General features: G+C 57.2%; 1 protein-coding gene across 1 annotated transcript in view; it reads right to left on the bottom strand.

Annotated features, from left to right (window-relative positions):
- Positions 1-6,721: 6,721 nt before the first annotated feature.
- Positions 6,722-24,068, bottom strand: part of LOC104291570 (opioid-binding protein/cell adhesion molecule homolog) — a 293,742-nt gene continuing 276,395 nt past the window's right edge. The window contains exons 5-10 of the mRNA XM_009890823.1: positions 18,745-18,977; positions 8,324-8,449; positions 7,975-8,109; positions 7,777-7,897; positions 7,246-7,397; positions 6,722-7,074 (exon numbers count right to left, since the gene is read on the bottom strand). Of these exons, the coding sequence (XP_009889125.1) occupies positions 6,722-7,074; positions 7,246-7,397; positions 7,777-7,897; positions 7,975-8,109; positions 8,324-8,449; positions 18,745-18,977 (1,120 nt within the window). The remainder of the gene's footprint in view (positions 7,075-7,245; positions 7,398-7,776; positions 7,898-7,974; positions 8,110-8,323; positions 8,450-18,744; positions 18,978-24,068) is intronic.

Here is a 24,068-nt window from a genome sequence, read left to right as displayed (position 1 = left end):
TGCTTCCCTCTGTGTTCCCTCAGAGGTCTGGCCGTGTATCTGGGAGGTCTCCCTTGGGCGGTCCCTTTTCAGGTGCGTGCGTGTAGGCGCTCTTGTCGGGGTCTCTGTCGGCGTTGTGCATCGGTGGGCGTCTGCCCTCGGGCGGTCTCTGCGCTTTGTGCATCTCCCCATCCCCTGGGGTCTCCCTGGCCATGTCTGGGGGTCTCCCTCTTTTGGTGTCTCTTTATGGGTGTAGCAGGGGGTCTGCTTGTCTCTGTTGTGGCCTCCTGGTCCCCTCCTTGTCTTTGTCAACCATCTCCTCTTTCACCCTGCATCTGTCCTGTTGTCTTCCTCTCTGGTGGGCACAGGCTCCGTGCGTCCCGTCACAAAGCTCTCTGTCAAGTCACCCTTCCTGCAGTGTCTTCTCCCTGGCCATGCCTCATAGGGTTCTGGGTCCGTCTCCACACATGCCTTTCACCATGCTGCTTCCCACCATGTACCTTGGTGTCGCAGGCCCAGTCCCATGGTAGGCTCCATTGCGGCAGCTCCGCGTCTCTGGGTGTGGGTCCTCATCTCTAGGACTTGTGCTGTGGGCCTGTCATTTTTGAGGTGTGTCGCGCCACTCTGGAGCCATTGCTCAGCGGTTTTGTCTGTGGGCACGTATCCTTCCCGGTCAGTGTGTTTGCTCTCCTTGTTGTGGATCTCTGTCTTTGGGGCCCTCGGTCGGCCGCATCCTCGCAGCGCCATCTTTCCACCCTTGTCTGTCCACCTTCCCCATCCACCGCTGGGGCACTTTCCCTTTCTGGGGCTCCCTTTGAAGGTCTGGCTCTTGATGGCAGCAGGCATCTGTCTTTTTGTGGGTCTACCCCCCCCTTTCAGGATGCCTCTCGTGCCGCTTTCCTCTCTAGGCTGCGATGTGTTTTCATGGGGTGTCTTTGAGTTGTAGTCAGCTATTTCTGGCCTCTCCTGTTTCTGTACATCTCTTCCTGTGCAGTTTTGTATCCTGTGCTCTGAGGATGCTGAGCCAGTGTACTGCCCACAGGTTTTTGTGTGGCACTACGGCTCTTGCCGCCTGCCTTCTGCCCTCTCCCTGTTGCCCACTGTGTCTTTTCCCCTGCGTTCCATGTCTGGGTCTCCTCTTAGTTTCTAAGCGGGTCAGGTCCCACCCGTAGATCCTCCCCTCTGCGTACAAATGTCTTATATGTGCCCGTGAGCTGCGTGGCCAACTGTCAGGTATCTTCGTGCGCCTTTCCCGTTTGCCGGCTCGTCTTGGTGGTCGCTGGTTGTCGCGCTTTGGAATGGTGTTGGTGGTATGGCTTGAGCAGCCTTTGTGGTGAACCTTCTGGTGCCTCTCAGTGCGTCTGTGTAGGTTTGGACATTTTGGTGTCTATTTATGGATATCTCCAGCCAGGTGCCTCCCTGGCACAAGAGCAGAGGTCCGGCTCTGGTCGTCCCTCTATCTGTCCCTGTTTGAGGGCAGACAGGAGGCGAGGTCTCTTGGTGCGGTGATTGCGTCGGTTCCCTCCTCCTTTATCTGTCTGCGCTCATCTTGTGAAGTCCATCTGGGTTCGGGTCGGGGTCCAGCCCTTCGCCGCGTCGGCTCTAGTCTATGTGTGTGCGTTTTCCTGTATGGAATAGCATCGCTGCCGGTTTACAGCGGTGTCTGTTCGTGTAGGTGCCGGTCTGTACCTGCTGCGCTCCGGCACGTGTGTCTCTGCCCCCCTTCCCCTCCCTCTCTGGTGGTGTCCATGGTGGCTCTTTGTCTCGGGCTCTGTACTGTCTGTGTTTCTCTCTGCGGCTGCTTTGTCCCCCCTTTGTCTGCCCATGCGTGTATCTTGATCTCGGCGTCTCCCTTCTTTTTGCTTGGAGATGTCCGGATCTGGCGGCTGTGAGCGCGTCGGGCCCCTTCCCATCTTTGTCAGGCTGGAGGTGGTGGTGGTGTACAGTTTTGTCTTTGTGCAGGTCTCTATGGGTGTTGCATCTGCCTGAGTTAGTAAGTAAGTAAGTGCTCTACTTTGCCTCCCTGAATTATCTGTCTAACTTACCTACTACCTACATATGTCACCTCCCCCCTGTTGGGTGCCACACTTTGGCTGTATTGAAGTGTGTCTCACCAGGTATGTGTTTGCCGCCCTCTCTTGTTTTCAGGTACAGTCTCGGAGGAACCAGCTTATGTGAACTTTGCAAGCGGAGAGAGCACACCACGAGAGTCATGGAGGTAATTGCTTTATTGGGAGAGGGGGCTCATCGGGGGAGAGCAACGAGGCACCGTCCCGATGGCGGCTGCTGGAGGACAAGGTCTGCCAAGGAGCCCCTCTCCGCCCAGCGTGCATTCCCCGAGGGAAGGAGCACTCACAGACCACCCGAGAAAGATGACGCAGTCCAGACCATGCCCGGACACCCTCCACGCATACATACAACTGCAAGACACAGCCCAGGAACCGTATTCCCAAGGAAACGTGGAGACAGCACATCAGCAAGTGGGGTGCCCACCACCAGAGGACACGTGACATGCCACAAGGAAGACGTGGTGAACACCGGACCCTGCCCCAAAGACAGACACCGGACAGGACCCTGCACAGAGCAACACCCAAAACTAATAACAGATCCGCCTGCCTCTGCAGGACGACCCCCCTCAGACTAACACTCCTCTCTCTCTCGTAACACCACGACCACGACCACTCAAAACCTTTTCCCCTGGCCCTTCCTGTGCTTCCTCCAGCACCGTACCCTGGACAATACCCTACCCCTTCTGGAGGCACGAGGCCTTAGTGCCCACCAGACACTAACACAATAGACTACAACCACCGTGCCACTCTCCATAGAGAGTGCAGGGTGCAACCCACCACCCACTCTCACGTTTCTCCCGTCACATTCACACACCACAGATGAGGCCACACCACGGGACACCCCGCCGCAAAAGTCCACTGGGACCCCACACCAACACAACCTTAGACAAGACTACCTATGAGACCACAGCAGGGCGGAAAGGACTCGGGTGCGCAGGGGACAATACAAACCAATACCATACACCGTCCGCCCTGAGTTACAACGCACCACCATAGACGCTCACACCACCCGACAGACCACTACGCCACAAGAGCAGCATCTAACATGCACTAGAACACACTCCGCACCACCTCCCAGAGGACATTGCCAGACCACTGCCCAACCCCCAGAGATACCTACGCTCTCAGCGTATTCCCACTAATAAACACCCCTCTCCAGGGCAGGTTCCCGATGGACACCAGAGGACCTTTTCAGCAGTAACAACCCTGCACCTTCACCAGCCTCTCCCCCGGGACATGAGGGACACCCCCCATTGAACAATTTTCTCACTGCGACACACAGGGTGCTGGGCCCTGGATGCATACCGTTGCGCAAAGGCACCTCAGAGCTACTCTCCCACCCTGGTGTGGGCAGGGACACCTAAGCACCCTCTGACCTGGCCTTGAACGCCTCCAGGGAGGGAGCGTTCCAGCATACCAGCCTATCGCCATCCCAGCAAGACCATGCCGCTACCCGAGATGGGTGACACCAGGGGGTCCCTGCCAAGCGACACTGCTAGGATTCCACGTTACACATCACGACGGGAAACACCGCCCTAGATCAGCGCCATGACACACACCGCATTCCACAGCCGCAGAACACAACACCACCAGCCCCGAGCATGACAGAGCACAGCCATGCACAACACACGTCCGGAACATGGCACAACTGAACACAACACCTCCTATAGAACACAGACCTGAGTCCTCTACACCCTCACATAGTGGGATGGACCCCCACCGATGGCTGGGACACACTACACCACACCTGAGACGAGCAACCTGGACGATAGCGGCGCAGAGGCAAATGGAATACTTCGGCACAGACCGCCCCTGACCAACATCCGCTAATAACTACTCCACCCCAACATAACAGGACCGACTGCAAGAAACCGCGCTGGAGCGGAACGTGGCAGAGCCAAGCACGCCAACAGAAACCCAACCACACTGCACCTGCACTGACCACAAACTACTAGAGCCACAGCATGCACAGCCCCACACATTAGACCACAACAAAGCCAAAGCACATCCCTATAAAGGACACTATAGGCTCCCCTAGTGTCACACGGGGAGACGCCGAGACCACGGTGCAGCGCGGCACACCACAGAACAGTAGTTCCAAGGAAGGGACCTACACCAAACACAACCACCACCTCATTCGTCCCCTGGGCGGGTACCTTTGCCGTACAAGCGCTGCCGCTGTCACAGATGTGATGTTGCCTTCCCTGACCCCTGCTCACCGCATCACATAATCCCATGGTCCTTCAAAGGCCTCTCCTCTACACCCTACAGAATCTGCACCATCGTCCCTCCTGACACTGACAGTGGCCAGTACCCCATCTCTACTAGCCCCACGTGTCCCCTCCTGCCTTTCTCCCACATTGCCAGTCACCTGGCATCACCCCTGAGACCTTCTGTGGGTGACCAAGAGGGGACTTAGCGTCGCATCCACCCTCTCCTTTGGTGCCCCAGGATGACTTCCAGCCCAATCCGGGGCCCTGGGGGCGTTCTGCCCCTGAGACCAGTCCCATACCATCTCACAGTCCTCAACCATACCAATACAGCAGCAGTACATCATTTCCAGTCCAAAAGACCTGGCAGACCATCCCGTCCCACCATCCCTCTAGCGCTGCCAGGCCCACCGCTACGCTGCATCCCCCCGGCTGCCACTTCTATTCATCCTGTATATACCTCCAGGCATGGGGACTCAGCCATCCCCCCTTACCCTGCTGAAAGGCCCTGTCAAAGACAACTTTTCTCCTACTCTCCCATCTCGACCCCCTGTGGCCCTGTGCTGCAAGAATCCATTTCCTCTCATCCTAACACTCCCTCCTTCACAAAAGAATACAGACCCCCTGCTCCGCACTACGACCCCCTTTCCAGCAGCTCCCCAGACCCACATAGTCTCCCCTGAACCTCTCCTTCACTGGCCTAAACGACCCCGGTTCCCTCAGCCCCTCCACAAGATGCCTGCACTCCCGACCCTTCACCGCCTCCAATGTCACGCTACAGGTACATGCTGGCACCCCTTGCGGTGAGGGGCCCGAACCTCAACCCGGTATTCCAGCTGCGGCATCGCCAAGACCGATGAGACAATCGCGACACTACATCTACTACTGGATGGCCCTCCAACGGCTGCCCCCAAAGTCTCATTACAAGTTGCATTAATAAAGACAGAGAAAACCAACCCAGCCTCCTGTGTCCCTGTTTGTCTGGTGGACATCCTCAACACCCACTCCCCCTGTCTTTCCCCTCCCAAGTGCTGTGCCCGTACATCACCAAGCCTTACTCGCTGTCTAACTGGACCCTGGCCCGTTGCTGCTTTTCTCTACCTTGCCCCGGCCCCGTTTCCCTCTGCCTGTGCAAACTATGGCTGCGCCACGTTCACCCAAAACCTGACCTTTCCACTACACATGCCACCGTTTCATTTTCTGCCCCGCCAGCCTGACTTCTCCCCTGACGGGATGACCAGTTGACCACCAAAAGCCAGTTCTCAATATCCACCTGGTACTGAAGGACCCCATGGGCCCTCAAAAGCACCTTCCCAGAGGCCGCTGCTCCCTACCTCCTGCTATGTGCTCTGGACATCCCAGGACGCTGCTCCACTTGCCTTGATCCTTACTGCACCCCAAAACCATCCGACCCTCCGTTTCACCATTGCCATCGCCTAGGCGGACAACTGCCCTCACCAGCCCCACCAGTCCTGGACAAAAGTGTAACTTCCCCACCACACCTAGACAGACACTGAGACACCCTGGCCAGCCCCTCTGCCCCCCTATGTCGGCACAGCACTATCACCCCACCTCCCTCACGACTCTCACACCGTCTGACCACATCCCTTCCCATCCCATCCCTCTTCTCCAGCTACCTCAAGGCCTCCGTGCCAAACACAGGTCTCCCCTCCTCTTTCTCCCCAGGAAACAACACTGGGCAACCGTGGATATTGCCGGCGCCAGGGAAGACCCCCCCACCCAGGGACGAGCAACCGCATGTCCCCTCTACTGCTCCGCACCCCATTGCCGCGTAGCTAGCACCCCCATCCACAGCTACAATGACCCACAAAGCCCACCCTCCCTAAAAGCCATCTCCCCCTTGCCGAGCTCCTCAAACCCACCCGTGACAAAGCGAGGCACCTTGAGTGCCAGGCTGGCCAATGCCCCGCAACTATGCCCAGGGATGTGCACCTCACGCCACCCCACATCACTGAGAGCTTCCCAAAGTGTGACACAGCCCATGAGACAGCACCTCCGGCAACACCGAGGCAGATGCCTCATCCACACAGAACCCTTGAGAGATGCCCCGGTCCTCTGCCGCATCCCTAGAACCGCCACGCGCCACAGTCCTAGACATCCAGGGGACGAATGTAGTCCCTACCAAGACACTGCACCCCGCCATGGCACAATGTGTTGCCCCCGCTGCCCACCCTTGTGCTGACAAAGTCCATGCCGACACTGACTGTCTACTCACACTCCTCTCCTCGCCACCCTCTCCGCCACAGCTCTACCTGGGGAGGGCCTGGTCCTCCCACCCAGCCTTAGCCCATGATGGCCCTCTGCATAGCCACAACGCCACGTCAACAGCTACACATCACCTTCTGCAATGACACCAGTCCGCTCCACCGTCCCTCCAACACCTTCCTGCTCTCACTGTCAAAGCACCGCGGGCACCTGACACAAACCGCCCTTCCGCAGCCCTCACCCGCCCTGCAACTGCCGGTAGTCCTGCCAGCACAACACCCAGGAAAACCCTGCACCGTGCAACCGAAGCGCGTGCTCACCTGGCGCGGGCCCCCTCCTCAGCCCTGGCTCCAGCGACGCCTGCAGCTCGCCGGGAGCCTCTTCTCTGCCCACGGCCTCGGCTCCGCAAAGCCAAATGGCCGCACACTTGCCGGCTCTGCCGCGCTCCCCTAAACACCCGTGAGCCCGCGAACGCCGTGCCTGCTGCCCACCACCACCCGGCTGTGCGTGCCCGCTTGGGGCGATGTCGATCTCATCCTCGGACACATCCTCTCCATGGGACCTCGCCGCTCCAATCTTGTGCACGTGCACTTTGATGAACCAGCCACATTTAATTCCGCCAAGATCTACTCAGATGCTCTACTCCGATGCATCGTTGGCTGGCCCTCCGGCTCACCACCTCCTCCTCATCCTCCTCCTCTTCTTCTTCTTCCTCCTCCTCCACCTCGCTGGGCCTTGCTGCAATAAAACAGGGCACCTACCGTACAAGATGATGCTGGCGTTGGTGTTGCCCAGCTTGTTCGTGGCCACGCACGTGTAGTTGCCGTAGTCCTTCTCCGAGACGTTGAAGAAGGTCAGCGTCGACAGGCGGCCCTTGCTCTCGATCCGCACACCCTCCAGCCCGTTCGCTAACCTGCGGAGAAAGGCAAATGACCATCTGTGATGGGTCTCGGCCCCCTTCCATCCCGCCAGCCAATGCCACTACACGCCCATCAGATCCGCCCCCATCCTCCCCGCATCCCACCACAACCAGCCCATCACCCCACTGCACATCCCAAACGCACACTGCTCTCCGTCCCCTCACCCATCTCCCTGCCTGACCCACGCAGGCCACAGTAACCCCCCAAGCTGCGGCCACCTTCCCCGGGAGACACCCTGGGGGACCCCTGGGAACCTCTTCAACCCTCTGCCGAGTGCTCCACACCACCAAACTGTGTTGATCCCGGCCTTCCTTGCAAGGGTAGCGTGCTTACCGTCCCCCACCCCGGCTTCCCCCCTCCGCCGCCCCTCACCTGGTGTCCTCCTTGAACCACTGAAACTCTGCCACGGGGACGGCCGAGGCCTCGCACTGCAGGATGCCCTTCTGGCCCACTGAGGCACCCGTGTTCTTGGCGTTCGAGATGTACGGCGGGTCTGTGGAGATGCCGTGGTGCGTCACACGAAGCCCCGTGCATGTGCCCTGCCCCGATTCCCCCGTCCCCGGCACTCACAGTTCACGGTGACTTTGACTTTCCGCACGTCCGGCACGGCCACATCATTGACGGCGCTGCACTCGTACTCTCCAGACTGCTCCCGCGTGATGCCCGTGATCTCCAGGTACTCATCCTCGCTCACGAAGCCCTGTCCTGGGAGACAGCCCAAACGCGTGGCACTATGACCCTTCCCACAGGAAACTTGGAACACCACGAAATGGGCATCCTCAGCATCATACCACCCTCCGCAACAGATGCCACCAAACCAGGGACCACCTTCATGCCACCCCGGCCACCTCTACAGGGACATCCTTCCGTCCCCCATGGGACAGGTGTCTCGTCCGCTAAGCCCCAAGCGCAGTCTCACCTTTCCCGGAGAGGTGCCGCCACGTGACGGTGGGCTCCGGCCTCCCGAAGGCCAGGCACATGAGGGTCACGCTGCTTCCCTCGTTCACCGTAATGTCCGACGAGATGTTCACAATCTGGGGGGGGACTGCAAAACACAAAGAGCAAAGCCACCATCAACACACGTGCTCACCCAGCCCCATCGGAACACCGCCTGTGCGCCACCAGGAACACCTGGTGATGGTCGTTGGCTTCCACCCCATCACCCTGTTCTCTCACCGACCCCGTCCCTCCCTGACGGTGTCTTGGACCACAGCCCAGCTCTGTGCCAGGCGGGAGCCAGACATGCCGCTCCCCCTGCCCAGCCGAGACCCCGATAACCTGCTCTCCTTACGGCCCGCGACAAGGCTCGTATTTTAGCATATTTATTAAAGCTGTTTAAATTACTGAGCGTCTGCTCCATTCAATACCGGCCACCGTGATTTATATTACTCTATCCCCAGATACTCCATCTAATAAATAACTTGGCAATCTCCGCTCCCATAAATATTCCCGGCCCTGGCAAAATCCAATTAAAGCCCGCTCACCGACGCCGCTGCCTGGCGCTCTGAGCCACGGGGCAGGCGGATGTGGCCCCTGAAAGGGCCCATGCCCCACGGACGGAATGAGATAGGGGAGAGCAAGCCACCCAAAACTAAACAGCACCCCACCAATGACAGAAAAGATGGTCTGCGCCCCCTCCCCAAACACACACCATGCCATGATGCCCCGCTCACAAGGCGTCACACTCCCAACCCTCATGCCAAGGAAGAGACGCATCCCCTCAGGAGGTTGGTCTAAGCTCCCTCTAACCACCAATCTCAGCACCTCACTAAGGTTCAACAAACCACCCACCCCGAGCAAACCTTTCGCTCCCGGACAGCCTCCCCAGGAGGTGACGGGAGAGGTGCACAGAGAGGACAGGCGTTGCCACGCCAGCTCTCCGACCGCTGCTTGACCCGCACGGCACGGTGGGACCAGCTGTGGCAAAGACGTGGCGCGGTCTGCGCGGCCCCATCGGCCCTGCGAGGCAGTAAATTTCCCAGCACCTTGACACATTAATATAGAAGTACTGCGTGTTATAGCAGAGGGAGATTGTCTGAGTCCTTCAGGGGAAAGCGGCGATCCAAAAATGAAAAGTGAGTGCCGGCAACCGCCGCAAAATGGAGTTACTCCTCAGAGCGGAGCTCACCGCGTGACAAGCTCCGCTGCGTGAAAGCTGCCGAGAGCCCTTCCTCCCTCAAAGATATGACTTTCTCCCTTACTAACAGCATCCTTCCACCTCAGTCAGGAATGAGGAATATCACACAACAACAGCAACGTCCAAGGCAAGCCTTCACACTACTGGGCATCTGCCGCCCTCGAGTGAGCCTGCGAGCCACCCATCCCCATGGGCAGTTTTGGTTTGAGATGACAGCTACACCTTTAGTAGATGCTGACACCCTAAGAACCCTACCCCTGCTCCAGACGGCAGCCTGTCACCCATCGATGCCACGGAACACACCACAGCCATGGAGATGGACAAGACCGATGGCATGCCGTGCAGGGCGCCTGCAAAACCACGGCCGTCTCCCTATCCCTGCCACACGCTCACCCTTCCTGCCCATGCTCCTCCTGGCACTTCTCCGGGATGACCCCCTGTGCTCCACACTACCCGAGGGATGATGCAAGCCATGGATTACCATACAAAAAAAACCCCATCTTGCAGACCTTATCTGCTTCCCACAGCCGTACTCCCGGTACGCACTAACGCTGGCAGGCGAGAGCACTGCCAGAGGAAGATGGGCACCCCTGGGGCATCATGGAGCACCTAGTGCCAACTCCAACCCCTGGGGATGGCTACAGAAAGCTCACACAAGATATACAGAGAACGCTGTCCCTCAGGACAACTGCCATCTGAGTCACCTCTGGCAATGCACCCCAAGGACAGGGCCACGCTCTGCCTACCTGAAAAAGGTGTCACACATCCAGGGAGAAAGTCAGAGGGACCTCCATCATCCACTCGTGGCCGGCATCCCTTTCCCTTCCCCTGAGTCCCAAACCACTGCTACAAAGACTGGTACTGTGGACACAACTGGGAGCCTGTCCCACTCACCAGCACGCCTTTCACTCCTGCACAACACCGTATCACCACCAATAACCATCTCCAGTGCTCCCATCCTGCAAGCACTGAGCCACACAAATACACACATCGGCCCTGCAGCCCTTAGCAAAGGATGCTGATGCAGCTGGCAGACATGCCATCACATCTCGTGAGGGGAAACAGCACCTCCCAAACCCTCCGGCCACGATCCACGCCGCCCGCTGTGATCTGATCAGAAACGCTCCCGAGAACCAGTAGGGAGGTTTGGCAGAGGGACGCCCGTGCGGAGCACTTGGTACCCGGCCGCGACAGCGATCGTTGCCTACGAGGTTAGTGGGACTTGCAGAAGGACATCTCCAAGCCTTGATTACATTTCTATAGATCCCACCGGCCAGCTGAGGAGGACGGCGTCTCAAGGGCGTGCTGGCTTCCCCTTGGTGTCCTTAATCCCATGGGAGGGGAAAGATGGGAGCTCAGCCTGCACGGGGAGCACGATGTCAGGCAGGAGGACTCCAGTGCCAAATATTACCATGTGGATAGAAACAACCTGCGGCCATTGCCCGTACATACCATGACGCAGAAACAGCCAAGGCCATGCCTCAAGATGGGGACAGCTGGGGACCATCACTTGGTCCCCAAAGGCTCTCCTGGTCCCCGCAGGGTACCCCCGTAACCCTGCTAATACCTCACAGCCCACCAGCATGACTGGGGATGCAGATCCGAGTCATTTACCTGTTGAAAGCACCCTTTCCCTGCATTACCTGTAGTTCTTTACCAGTACCAGGGAGCTGCTGGGGTCGCCCCATGGATGGACGTGGCCATTGTCCCCTCTGGAGGTCCTCCCCGGCCCCCAGACTGCTCACAGCACAGGGACAAGATGCTCGCCTTACATGGATGCAGGGGACAAAGCGATATGGGGTGCCTGGTCGCTATGCCCCCTCATTCCCAGTCCCACCTTCCTTACAAAAAGATTCCAACATACTGAATCCAGAATAAATCCTGAGGAAGTGAGGAGCGAAATGGCCTCGCCGGAAATGCGAGCGGCCCGCGGAGGATTTCATCGACCCTGCGTAATATTAATCACGGGTAAGTTAATGCATACTGTTTGGTAGGCCAAAAAATACATTTGCACTGTAATTTCTTGTTTGTTCGGAAAGCCGGCGAGAGAAATTGAATGTGAAAGCGATGCCACTAAATTCAATAACAATAAGCCCGTGATTTATCTCCTTCCTTTACCGCTCGAGACCCGACCCGCCCCGTGCGCTGATTCACGCTCTCCATCGGGCCCGGGCGCGTGCTGGTTTCTGCCACCGCTCGCGGGGACCACGAGATGCCATCCCTCCCCTCACCCCCAAACTGGGAAATAGCCTTTTGGGCTGGCCGCAGCATCACGCCTGGGTGATGCTGCCGTGTCCCATGATCCTACGTGCCTCACTCAGGATGGGCATCCCTGGGATGCTCCCACACACCACCGGTCCCAGAGCTTCCTCCAGGCACACGTGCCAGCTTCACCCACCCTGTGTAAGGACCAAAAAGAGTAGAAAGCTCAGATCTTGCGAACCGCTACCCGAGGAGGGACGGCCCAGGGAGGAGCGGGTCCGACCTGTGCGGGCGGGGATGCCTCTTCCTCGCTGGACCACGTGGGACCAGTTAGCGCATCAGCGTGATTACTGACTACACGTGACACTGACACACACAACCGCGCGCGGGATGACTCATCTCCTGGCCGCCACGTAGTGCCGATCCCGACCGGAGGCGCTCGCTGCCATGAACTATTATTAGCTGCCATATCGTGACTGCCGCACGCCTCGGAGCGGAGAGACTGCGCCGGCGCAGCGGCTGACACAGACACCCGATGTCCCTCCTCCGCTTTGTCAAATCCTAATCCGTCAAAAAAGACCTCTTCCTAAACGTTTGACAGGGTGACATGGCAGCTGGGTACCTCTGGGCTCTGCAAAGTGCCGGACAACGGCCACTTCCCCACCTCTACTCGCGGGATGGGACCCCTGAGGGACAAGGCCACCCACAGACGGGGACATCGCATCTCCAACCTTCTGCGAGGAGGCGATAACCTCCACAGACACCGTCCCACCATCTGCATGATAACCCTATGCAAAGCACCTCCACGTCCCGTCTATCCTGCAGGGCAGCACAGGCGGGCAACGACCCCATGTCTAGAGTTTTAACAAAGTGTTGCTTCTCAGCAGCAACGGTTATCGCCTCACATCGAACCCGTTTGGATGACAGCCTGATCTGAGAGGCTCGTCAGAGTCGATTTTATCCAGGTATCAGATTAAGAGCATCCAACAGCTACACTTTGGTCCACAGAATGGTTTCTCCCACATTCCCCAGCCCAGAGAGCGGCATGCTGCGCCTCTGCCTCACGCGCTCTACAGGCACTTCATTTCGGGGGAGAACTTCCCTGTCCCTTCTCTAGGTCTTACACCCCGAAACAGTGCCTTCAGAGCCCGGGATGCAGAGCGCCTCCCGCATCTCCACACAGACTGGGATCCCTCCCACGGGGCTGGACCGTGATGCTGTGCGAGGCGGTGCGGTTAGAAGCAAAGGGATTGACCGGCCAACGCGGACCCCTCCATCGGAGCATGACGTGGGCAGCGAGTGCCCTTGGCAAGGCGGACTCTGCCGACGGCTTGCCGCGCACCCTTTATCTGCAGGTTTTCATGTTGAGACGGGGAAAGCAATAAAACCAAAACTCGGAGTGTTATACCTACTGTGTAACCACCTGGCAGTAAATTTATGAACAATTAGGAAGTGAGAGTGCTTCCCAGGGAGCTATTTGTGCACGCGCTAAAACGTTCTTTCTGTTCTGAAATATAATGGGGAAACAACTTCTCCAGTTCCCCCCCACCCCGTCCTCATTTTCGCTTTTTGCTGTAATTAATCAGCTGCCGCCGCGCTTTTGTTCCGGTGGCTCCGGGTCCCCGCGGCACGTCCCGATGCCTCCACCAGCTCTGCTCCTGCCAGCGCCTTTTCCACAATTTCAAGGCGGCTCAAGAAGGGGAGCCCGAGGATGCTCTCTGGGTGCTCCCTGTCCCGTCCCTCCTCCATACTCCCGTGCAGATTTGGGGTTCACACCTCGTGCCAGCCACTTTAAGGACAGAGGCTGGTCCCACCACGGCGGTGGGAACTGTTTCCTTCCATCCAGTTGGGCTCTCCCTCTTCCCAGACCTTCCCCCTCTCCGTGCTCCTTCATTTTTCCCCTCTGCTGCCTCCCACTTTTCTGATGCGCTGTGCTTCTCTGAGTGCATGCCTTTCCTTCTCTCTTCCCCTTGTTCTACAAGTCTCTCAGCATTTCTTCTCATCCTTTTCCTTTGGCGTCCATTCCCCCTCCAGGTGCTTCTTTCTTCAAATCTTTGCTGTTCCTTCTGTATTTTCTCTGGGCTCCCTTTGCCTTGGAACTCCCTGCCACACCGCTGCTGCTTCTCCCCCATTCGGCCCCTTTGCTCTCCTGCCCATCTTCTGTTTCTTCCAGGAGGCAGACTGGGCTGGGTAGGAGTCTGATTGCTCCCGTCAGGCCTTTTACCGTCCCAGGATGCCCGTCTATATGAGGCACGAGCCCATCGCTGACCCGTTTCTAGCCAAACATCCACGACCTCAGCCTGTGCCACCATGCTCCGGCCGAAGCACCACCGTGCTACCGAATCCCCACGTCCCCTGGGACTGGACACGCTCCTCTCTGCTGGAGGTGGCTCTGCGGGAACGTGAAGGAGATGCCCGCGCTGACGGTCCTGCCCGCAGTTGTGGTGGCATTGGTCACCTCCTGCTGCTGCGAGTGTAGCTGTTGCTGCCACAATAACCCTACTCGGTGCCGGCTGTGGCCTAACCTGTCCGTGCCCGCAGGCATCCTGCCGTCACCCTTAGAGACTCTCAACATCTAAACAGATGGAAATACTGATGACGACGCATCGAGACCCCTGGGCGAGCCTCCAGTGTGGTCCCAGATGGCGGAATAGCACGCCACCTTGACAGAAGATGCCTCCCTGCTTCCGTTCCCACCGGCCACCATCAGCTTCAGGGCAGGGGTGAGTTCTGCTCCTGGTCCTCTGCCCATATCCTTGCCACCCAGGCTGCAGATCTGGGCCACCGCCCAGTAATATCTGGCACTTGTTCCAAAAATGCCAAGAGACAAGGTACCAGGGACGTGGGCTGAGCCCTCAGCCTTTCTAGACCTCGGCACGAGGAGCAGTGTTCCTCCTGGGACACCCTTGTGCTGCTGCCAGCAAGACGGAGAGAGGTTGACCCTACCCTAATGAGTGGCCCATACGGGATGGGCAGAGGAGGAACACTTTGCTTTGGATGCCACATGCCCCTGGCAAGACAGAGATGCGCCCCAAGAACTGCCTTCACCATCCCTACAAACCCTCCATCACAGGTAGATGTAAAATCTTGCCAGCCCAGCATCCTCCAAGAAGTGATGGGAATCTCTGACAACATTTTTTATTGGATGTTTTGCATCACATTAACTGCGCATCATCTCTTATCCTCACTATTCTATGTTTTCTTACACAAGACACAAAAAAATCCCAAACCATCCGCTAATGGCCCAGTATCCCAAGTGCAGTCGAAGCTCCTGAGCAAGGCACGAGCCTGCCAGGCACTGCTCGCTCTCCCCCTTTCCCTTCTCCGGGCTGCTTATGTATGCCACACGCACACCTCCCACGCCAAACACTCCAGCGTCTAAATACCAAGCCTTTAATATATAAGCACTTTCTACTTTTAGAGCCTATGATAGAGTCTTTCCTACAACCTAAGCAGGCTGAGCCGCTCCCCTCGCCTCGCCGTCTGCCGTACAGCCCCCTGGTAAGGTTTTAATAAGTATGGTGGTTTCAGCTCCTGTCTAGATATCACAGGTGGCATGATAAAAGCAAGCTTAACTGCGGCCGTCATGAAATCCCTGGTGCCGAGGGACAGCCCAGAGCATGGTCTGCATCGGGGAAGAAGAGCTCGACGGGCACTGGGTTGGGGGAGTTGCCCTTTTGGAGACTTGAGGAGCCACTTGTTATTGCTAAGAAGTAATAAATAGACCACACTGGCTTTCGAGATGCTCGCAGAATAGTTACGCTGGCATCGCTGCTGCTTTGAGAGGCAGTGGATGCCGCACAGGACCGGATCCGGGAGAGCATCCTTCCCCTCATTCTGAGGACCAACTGCACGACCACGACTGCGCTACTGCAAATGAAGGCCACGGTCCTTCCAAACCCATCCCGGCTCCCGGGGCGAGGAAAGCGGCACGACGCTGAGACGGGAAAATGGATTGCACCAACGAGAAACTAACAGTAACAATGCCGATGGCCAGGAGAGGTTTTAATGAAAAATCTATGGCGAGTAGGATTAAGGCAGTACAGAGGAGGGCCCTCTAAATAAATCACAAACAGAGGACACCTGAGCAATACCAAAAACCACTATTAGGTAGTATTCTACGTCCTCTGCTCCAAGGAGGACACCAGGCTTGCTCTTCCCCGGGGCGCTGACTGCCGAAGTCACAGCCTACACCTAAACACTCACCCTGAGCTCCCCTTTCCAGACTGAAATGTACCCCACATCCTGAAACGACCCACGCCAAGGAGGCACAGCTCAGCCCTGGCTACACTCTGCCACGCTCCTCGCACCAGAACGCTTTCATGGCACAAAGGGGCAAGGTGTCCTGGCTCATCCACATGGGCTCACACCTCCTGGCAGCTGAGGTGGCCTTCACGGAGGGTCCTACCTACCGAGGACCGGACCCACAGCATCCTCCGCTCAAGCTGTTTATGCCCCAAAAAGGATGAGGTGGCTCATCTTCTACTCCTACAAGATGAAATGCCAGTTCTTTTTGCATTCGTGACTCTCGCATTGTGTCCCTGAAAGCCTCCGTCCCGTCGTCGCGCGGCAGCCCCAGCAAACAAGAGGAAGAGGGACACAAAGCCGACCCTCTGGCTCGCTGCCATTTACGCTTTTACAGACCCTCGTTAACGGCTGCTGCAATCAACCAACCCAAGAAACATATTAATAACGCCGCAAAGAGACACATTTACTGTTGACGGCGTCTCCCCAGCAGATTGATCGCTGGGATGCTGGGAGGGAAGGCCGGGCCCCGCAGTCGCACAATTAAAACCCGATTGAATACGGGGACAAAAAAAAATAAAATCAATACTCCGGTCAGTCAACTTTTAATTCTACAAAAGAGAAATATAAATTAATTGACCTGAACGCAGTTGCTCACTGGTCACTACCGCCTGCTCGCTGGCCAGCCAGCATGGGGAAGACATGATGCTGTGGTGTGCCCGTGGTCCTCCTGCCCTCACTGCTGCCTCCTTAACGAAGGAGGACCCCAAACCTCCTTTTTAAGCCAATATTTAAGGCTGGGAGAGCTGCAACTGAAATAGGGCTTCGCTTCTCCCCTGCTTGCATGCACAGCGGGACCAAATGCAGCCTTGGAAAACCTCTCTTTTCCTCCCAGCACAGAACACAGGTGTTATTCACCCTTGTAGAAAATTGGCTCTTCCACAGCATGCAAGCGTGGAGGCGAACAGCCCTTAAGCACGCCAGTGGGCGATGCCGCTTGGTCCGAACCTCTGGAAAGCACATTTTAGGTACTGGGTGACTGCGATGGAGGTGAAGCGAGAACAGAGCAAGGAAGGATATATTTTTTTCTGACCGTGACCATCAATGGGACAGCATGTCCATCTACAGATGGATTTTCTCGGCATAACAACTTGGGCAAACTCCATGGCTTGAGCTTAGCAGATGAACAAACACACACAAAAACTCCTGAGCACAGTCTGGTTCAGCTCAGCCCGCGGAACCGTGCATCCCCTGCTCCTCCCAGGCTTCCTACAGCTGCACAGAGGCAACGCAGCCGACAGCCACGGTCATTGCTGCGGCGGGACCAATTCCAACACAGCTTGCTCACCCCATAGGAAAACTCTTCCCAGCACATTTAGGAACGCCTCGCCACCGCAGACCATCCCTCACTTTCGCCTGCCCGAGCGCAAGTACTCCGAAAAAGGGGCGAGGGGAGCGGACACTGACCGCCGCTTCCCCTGATTTCATTAGGTGCAAAGCACTCAGGTACTTCAACAGTGTGGACCGGATGGATTAGCACGATTAGAGAGCAGACAGGATAAACAGATTAAACTTCGCCGACGGATGGCTTGCACGCAACTCAAAAAGGGGGAGAGGGAGAGGCGCCGCAGACGGGGACGGAGGGGATGCTCGCGGCACTCCTCCGCTCCCCTCTTCCTCAGCCGAGAGCTGCCCCACCAGTGGCCCCCTGATGCGCTCCTGCTGGGACCGGGCGGGAAAACCGTTTGGATGGGTGGCCCCAATCAAACCCTGCCTCCTCTGAATGAGGAGGATACATAAATACATATATATCGGTGCTGGGGGCTTCTCAGAGACCTGTCGAGGCCGAGAAATTTCTCAGATTGGCTCATTGCAAAATCAATACCCATCAGCTGTTTGAAATTAAAGGAAAGATTAGGTCCTGGTTTTATACACGCTTTATTGTATTCCGAGAGCTTTCTACTCAGCCAGATAAATCTTCTTTAAGAGGATTAAGAAACTTTCATTATCTTTATCTAACCTGAACTAACACTAACTCTGAAAAATTAATCTAGAGACCGGACAAAAGCCGGCAGCCGGAGCAAAGCTGCAAGGATCTGGAGGCGGCGTCTGCCAGAGTGCTACGGGCACCTCCGATTTGCCGCCACCCAGTTCCCCCCATCACAACAGGTGACCCAACAGCATCTGCTACACGGACACGCGTGCCTATGAAGCCCTTCACCAGCAGCTCTTCACGGCCCTGCAGTGACTTTGACACGCTCACGTGCTCTGCCCTCTCCCAAAGGAGAGGGCAGGAGTCTCATGCCGACGGACTCCGCTCCGCCACCACAAAGGGCAGCGCTGGGCTTTGGGCTCTCCCAAAGTATCTTCGGACACACGCCCGAGCGCCTAACAACTCTCTGATGTAGCCATTCAAGTCAACGTGGGTCCTGAGTAGGACAGACGGGTCAACTTCACAGCAGGGACAGGCAAGGGGGCAGAAGGAGGAGGACGTCGACCCCAGTTTTGGTTCCCCGGTGTCCTCTGCCCCACCCGATGACCATACAACACAGTGAGGCTGAGGCGACGCAAGTCCATCTCCTCCCCGTCATGGCAGGTAGTTGTCAACACCCCTTTCCTCAAGCAGCTCAACCCCCAACGCAAATGTTGGTCTGATCCCTACATCTCCATCACCAAAAAGGCCTCCAAACTCTTCCCAAGTCCAGACATCTTTCCATATCCAACGGTCAGTTTGACAATAGCATGTTAAGACCTACCTTGCACGATGAGATGGACACGTGAAGTCTTGGGGTGATTGTCTGTCTGCACGGAGCAAGTGTAGGGCCCCTCATCGTAGACGTCCACGTTGTGTATCTTGATGCTGTACTGGGTCTTGGTGTTGGAGAGGATGACCACCCGGTTGTCTATAGACCACTTGTCATTGCCGGCGTACAGGATGGTGCTGCGGTTCAACCACGCTACCCGCGTGACCCTGTCATCCACGGTACACCTGCAAAGGAAGAGACAGAGGGTCACAAACGCGGGGGCAGAACCTACGGTGAGTATCCCGGCTCCCAAAAGGAGATGCAAGTGGGACGGGAGCTGCCGCGCTGCCTCTCCATCACGCTCGGACGGACCGCCGGCACAGAAATGGCATGTGCCACATCCCGGCTACCCCGCTGCCATATCCCCCATCCCCTGAGATGAAACAGCAGAAAAAAGCCATGCCTTTTTCTTTTATATGGAGCTGAGGAGACGCAGACAAAAATCCCATTATGTTTGACTTCCGCGAGCCGCGCAGACTTTCCACACACCCCCCACCTCGCTGCACGCTGAGAATTTCAGCCGAAGCTGTAAAATTTGCTGGTGGTTGGGCTTGTCAGCACGGCCCTCGAGCCACCCCCGGGGTGATATACGCACCCGCTGCCGGGGGAGAGGGGCTGTGGCACACGCGCGGGGAGAGGGGAGGAAGAGAAACAGCCGGAGACGGCGAAGCCGGCGCGCGGGGACGAGGAGGGAACATTTGGATAAGCAGCTGTAAATCCTACAAGTGCCTTGAAAACACAGCGCGGTCGTTGCCATTATTTATTTCCTGCCTGGCTCTCCGAGAGGCGCGGGGGCTCAGCAGCTCCGGTCCGCGGCGCTGACTTACGCTTGGCACGGAACAGAGAGTTGGGGGAGAAAAAGGGAATTAAAACATTCCCCGAGAACATGGGCTTTTTCATTCCGTTTGATAGATTTTTCTCAATCTGTTTACTTCTGGCCTTCTCTGCCGCCGCCGCGGCACCCACAGCAATACCACCAAGCGCGTGGCTAAATTAAGAGGCCGGCGTTTCTCGGGAGCTTCTCCTTGCCCGCTCGAGGACGGCGGCAGGGGAGTTTTTCCGCAGTGTACATGCAAACTGGGAAAATCTAGCTAGGTGTACGCTTGTGTCGGTGGCGGCAGCGCTGCCGCAGCTTTGTGCAGCCGAGGTCTTAGGGAAAAGGCACAGAAACCTCTGCAAGTGCCTCTCCGCACGCCTGTAAATTCAGAGCCGGGCTGGCGGCTGTCCCTGTCCTCGTCCCCGCCGCAGCGCCTCCGCTGCAGAGGCTTCGGGGGGGTTATATGCCTCCCTTGCCGGGATCGCAGAGCCTCACCTCGATCGAGATTATTAATCGGGCGGTGGGAAGGGGCGATACTTGGCATGTTTGAGGGTCCCCCCGGGCGCTCGGTGCAGAGGAACGAGCCATATATCCTCCCGCAAACAAGTAATTTTCCCCTTGCAGGAGCTGTATGTCTCCGCCGGCCGCATCGCGTATGGATGCCGGGAAAGACGGATGGCCCTCTGTGCCCACCACGGCACGGTCAGCATGCCGGGAGCCCGCCCGAGCATCGGAAGCATCCCGGTGCCCCACGGTGGCACCGGCTGGCCTCCACCGGACCCGGGCGACCTCATGCCATCGGACGCATCATCCTCGTTGGAAAGGTGAGCCCTCCCTTTGTTCAAATTAACTGGGGGAGAGCTAAGCGCAGCCGAGTTAAGTTCGGCCCTGGGGGATTCCAGTCTAGTGGACTATTACTGCTGTCTCACTTCATTATAATGAATAATAAAGAGATACTTACACACGGCTTCTGTAAATTATTCATTGCGCGCACTGAAAAATCAGGGCAGCAATATGTAAAACAGACAACTTGCATGTCTGCGCTCATATAAATATCCAGACTACAGCCCTGCGAGGTACCCTCGGGTCCCCTCATTAGGGGTGAAGCACAAGGACTATGGTTGGAAGTGACAGGGATGAGGAGCTCGTGCCGTCCCCGGGTACGTTCGCCCGCCGCTGCCCAGCTTCGGCTGGGAGTGCTTCTCAGGGAAGTTTGGGGCCGGTCCGGGACCTGGGAGAAATGGGGTCACTCGTTCTGTGTTTGCAGCTCACTTTTATGGCTCAGAGCCGCCCCTGCACGAGTGCACAGGGATGCCCATAACATGGGTGGACGTGCTCAGGCAACGAAGGGCAAGGACAGCATCGCCCTCCCTTGCCCGTAGCGCCTGGTGACCGGTACCACCCTCAAAAACACTCCCAGCAAGTGGTCAGGAGCAATGCGGAGACTCCTCCTTCTAACAAACTCATGCCAAAAACAAGGAGGTAAAGGATCCTTCTCCCCATCCCTCGAGCTCGCGTTTCAGTTGCTGCCGCTCAATAGCGAATTTGGAACCAAGTCCTTTTGGCTCTGCTTGCTCAGCATCATGCTCCTCTCCACCAGAGCCTGGGCTGTCCCCTACGGGTAGGAAGGGACCGCAAAACCCTCCCATTTTGCAAAACCAGCCCTCCTGCACCTCCTGGCAATGTGTCCGAGCGACCACCAGCAGAAAAGCCACCGTCCATCGGCTGCCATGGTGTCTCCAGAGGCACCTTTTTGCCCAACCTCACCTTCCCACTGCGAGTTTTCCCGCAGCCCGGGGAATCGGCGCTTCGAAGGCGGATACTGACGGGCACCTCAAGGCGAGGAGCGCCCGGCCAGCTGCTTTACCAGCCTCGGAAAGCCGTCTCCGTTCGCCGCTAAGCCGCCGGCGCTCCCTGGCTTGCCGAGCCGTCATTGCTACCTATTTCCAATTGACCAGGATTATGATAATGTCTCCAGTAAGCAAACAGGTAAAGAGACTTCTGCAAAGCGTTTAGATAAAACAGACAAGCTCTGACAAAGCTGGATAATAAAGTGGGCCAGGAGGTTTTCCCTTGAAGGGATCTAATTAAGAACAAAGACAAACCCCCATTAACAGTCTCCTGAAGGCGCCGTATCCATCTCCAGAAGAAACCCTGCCTTACGAGTCCGGGAGGGACAAAAGACAATAAAGTGCCTGTCAGACAGGAGGGAAATAAACCCATCCTGGATCTGCGCTTCACCTGGAGAAAATCCATCAGCGAGGCAGGGGGAATATCTATGGATCCATAACGTCAGCCCAAACTCAAGGCTCCGGGCACCCACCTCATCCCTTCTTTGTCCAACGTGACCCATCCCATCTGCTCCTCCGCATCTGCATCCCACTTAGACCCTCGCTGCCTTCCAGCAGGAGACTTTTCACCACCTGCAGCCCTTCGGCTGCCTCCCGTCGCGATCGCTCTCTGCCAGACCGCTCTCCGGGCAGCCTCGGATGCTTTGTCCCCCCTCCGACGCTCCCACTGGTACACGTGGCCTCTCGGGCGATGAACCCGAACGCGGCAGTGTGAGAAGATGCATGAGAGAGGGAGCTGGGGGCAGCGGCGCTGCGCCGCTTCCCCTCTAATTGCCCCCATTCCTCATCCTTAAATGCTAATTTTGAAGTTTGCCAAGGAATTATTTCGCTTAGTGTCAACAATACAGATAACTCCGCCGAGGCGCTCTTTGTGTTCGGTGACACAAAGTGACCGTCTCCCTCCTCCCAGACCTATTAGGAGAGACCCCCACGTCGCTCCTGCCCAGCCCCATCAATGACACTGACAGTGCTTCTCCTACGTGCAGGACCTGACGTTATAGCCGCTGCCAGCATTCCCTGCCTTTCCCAGACCTTTCCTGCACCGCTGACTCAATACCTGCCCTGCGGAGATGGAAAAATTGCATCCCGGGTCGGCACAAGTTTTCTGCCGCTAGTTTGGCAGGATAAATGGCAGGCAAAGAGCTGGAGGCATAAAGCAAGTCTGGCAAACCCCTCTCTGCGGGTGCAAAAATATCCCGAGGGATGGGATGCTCAGCACCCCAAAACATCAGAGCGCATCCCGAGCCGTTTCCACTCCCTTTTTGGATCAACCTGAAACCCTCCCGCTTCCTTATGCAAACCGACAACTTATACGTACTTCTACAGCCTTTCAACCCCCAAACTGCTTTTCTCTCTCTTGTAGGCAATGTGTCTCCTCAAAATGACAAATGGAGGTGCCAAAACCGGTCACAAACTGCCTGGCTGACCCACTTTTCGGCAGCTAAAATAGCTCACCCGCATCGGGAGCGCAGCCCCTCGATGGCCCCCGGGGTGCTGCTTCGCCCCGGGAAGTTTCCAACCAACAGTACCTGTCACGGGGGCAGAGCGGACATCCCACCACCCTCGTCTTTGACAAGAAATTGTTAATTACATTTGCCGGGGACTCCTAACGGGATTTCTCCTTCGCTTCCGGTACTCGCCCCGGCTACGGAGTTAATAGGCTCCGAACGGCTTTTATTTCAGGCGGCTGGAGCAGCGGCAGAGGAGATTTATTTGTAATCATCGCAAATAAACACACTTCCTCAGAAGTAAACACAAAAGAACAGAACCTGGCCGAGCTCCCGCTTCGTTAAAGATGCAAATGAGAAGCGGGCCATCAAAACCCGGCAGCTCCTCTAATCCTCTCCCAACAATGTAAACCATCAAATTAGCCGCGGGTACAATGGCATCTGCGGCGTGTGACGGTGGGTCTCACACAACGGCTCCCCGAGGGCAGGACTGCGCCGCCTGGGCTTCCGTCACTGTCATCCCTGGTATTTATTCTCGGTGCGGAGGGCGGGAGGCGCTTTGTCTTCGTTCCCCATCCCTTCCGCTGGCACCCTGTCTCCCGCCTCAGCCGCCCGTGGTATCCCGTCTCTCCCAGCCCCTGGATGCACAGCCCCACGCCGCCCCAGCTCCCCGAGGATGGAGGGGACCCACGATGTGCCCTTTGGCATCACCCACCTTGACCACCTCCCGTCCAGCCCTTGCCACCCACTCGGCAAGTCCCAACCCATCGCCGTGCCTCCGTGTCCACCTTGGGAAAACAAGGACCGTGGGATGCACGGGGAGCTCGGTCAGCCAAAACTGTGCCCCTTTTCCCCCATAACCTCCCCACCGTACACCGCTCAGCCCCATTACCTCCCACAAAGCCACGTGCCACCGCCTCTCAATCTCTGCAGGCTTAATTAATTGCCCGGCCCCACCGCTACCGAGCCGCTCCGATTCCCTCAGCACTCCCAGTGCCGTTCAAACAAGCTCCGGACCGCCGGCAAACCCTTCCCCCCTAACCGCCCCCTTCCCAGAGCCCTCCAAGGGCTACAGGACCCTCCTGCCTTCCCCAGTGGCTCGGGGCTTGTCAGGGAGGGTTTCTCCCCACCGGTTCCCCGGTGGTGGCAGTTTGCCCGCCC

The sequence above is a fragment of the Charadrius vociferus genome, unplaced genomic scaffold (genome assembly GCF_000708025.1).
Source record: "Charadrius vociferus isolate BGI_N301 unplaced genomic scaffold, ASM70802v2 scaffold858, whole genome shotgun sequence".
In the NCBI taxonomy this organism is placed as follows: Eukaryota; Metazoa; Chordata; class Aves; order Charadriiformes; family Charadriidae; genus Charadrius; species Charadrius vociferus.
The sequence above is the reverse complement of the archived record's forward strand: the minus strand, read 5'-3'. Positions and strand labels throughout refer to the sequence as shown.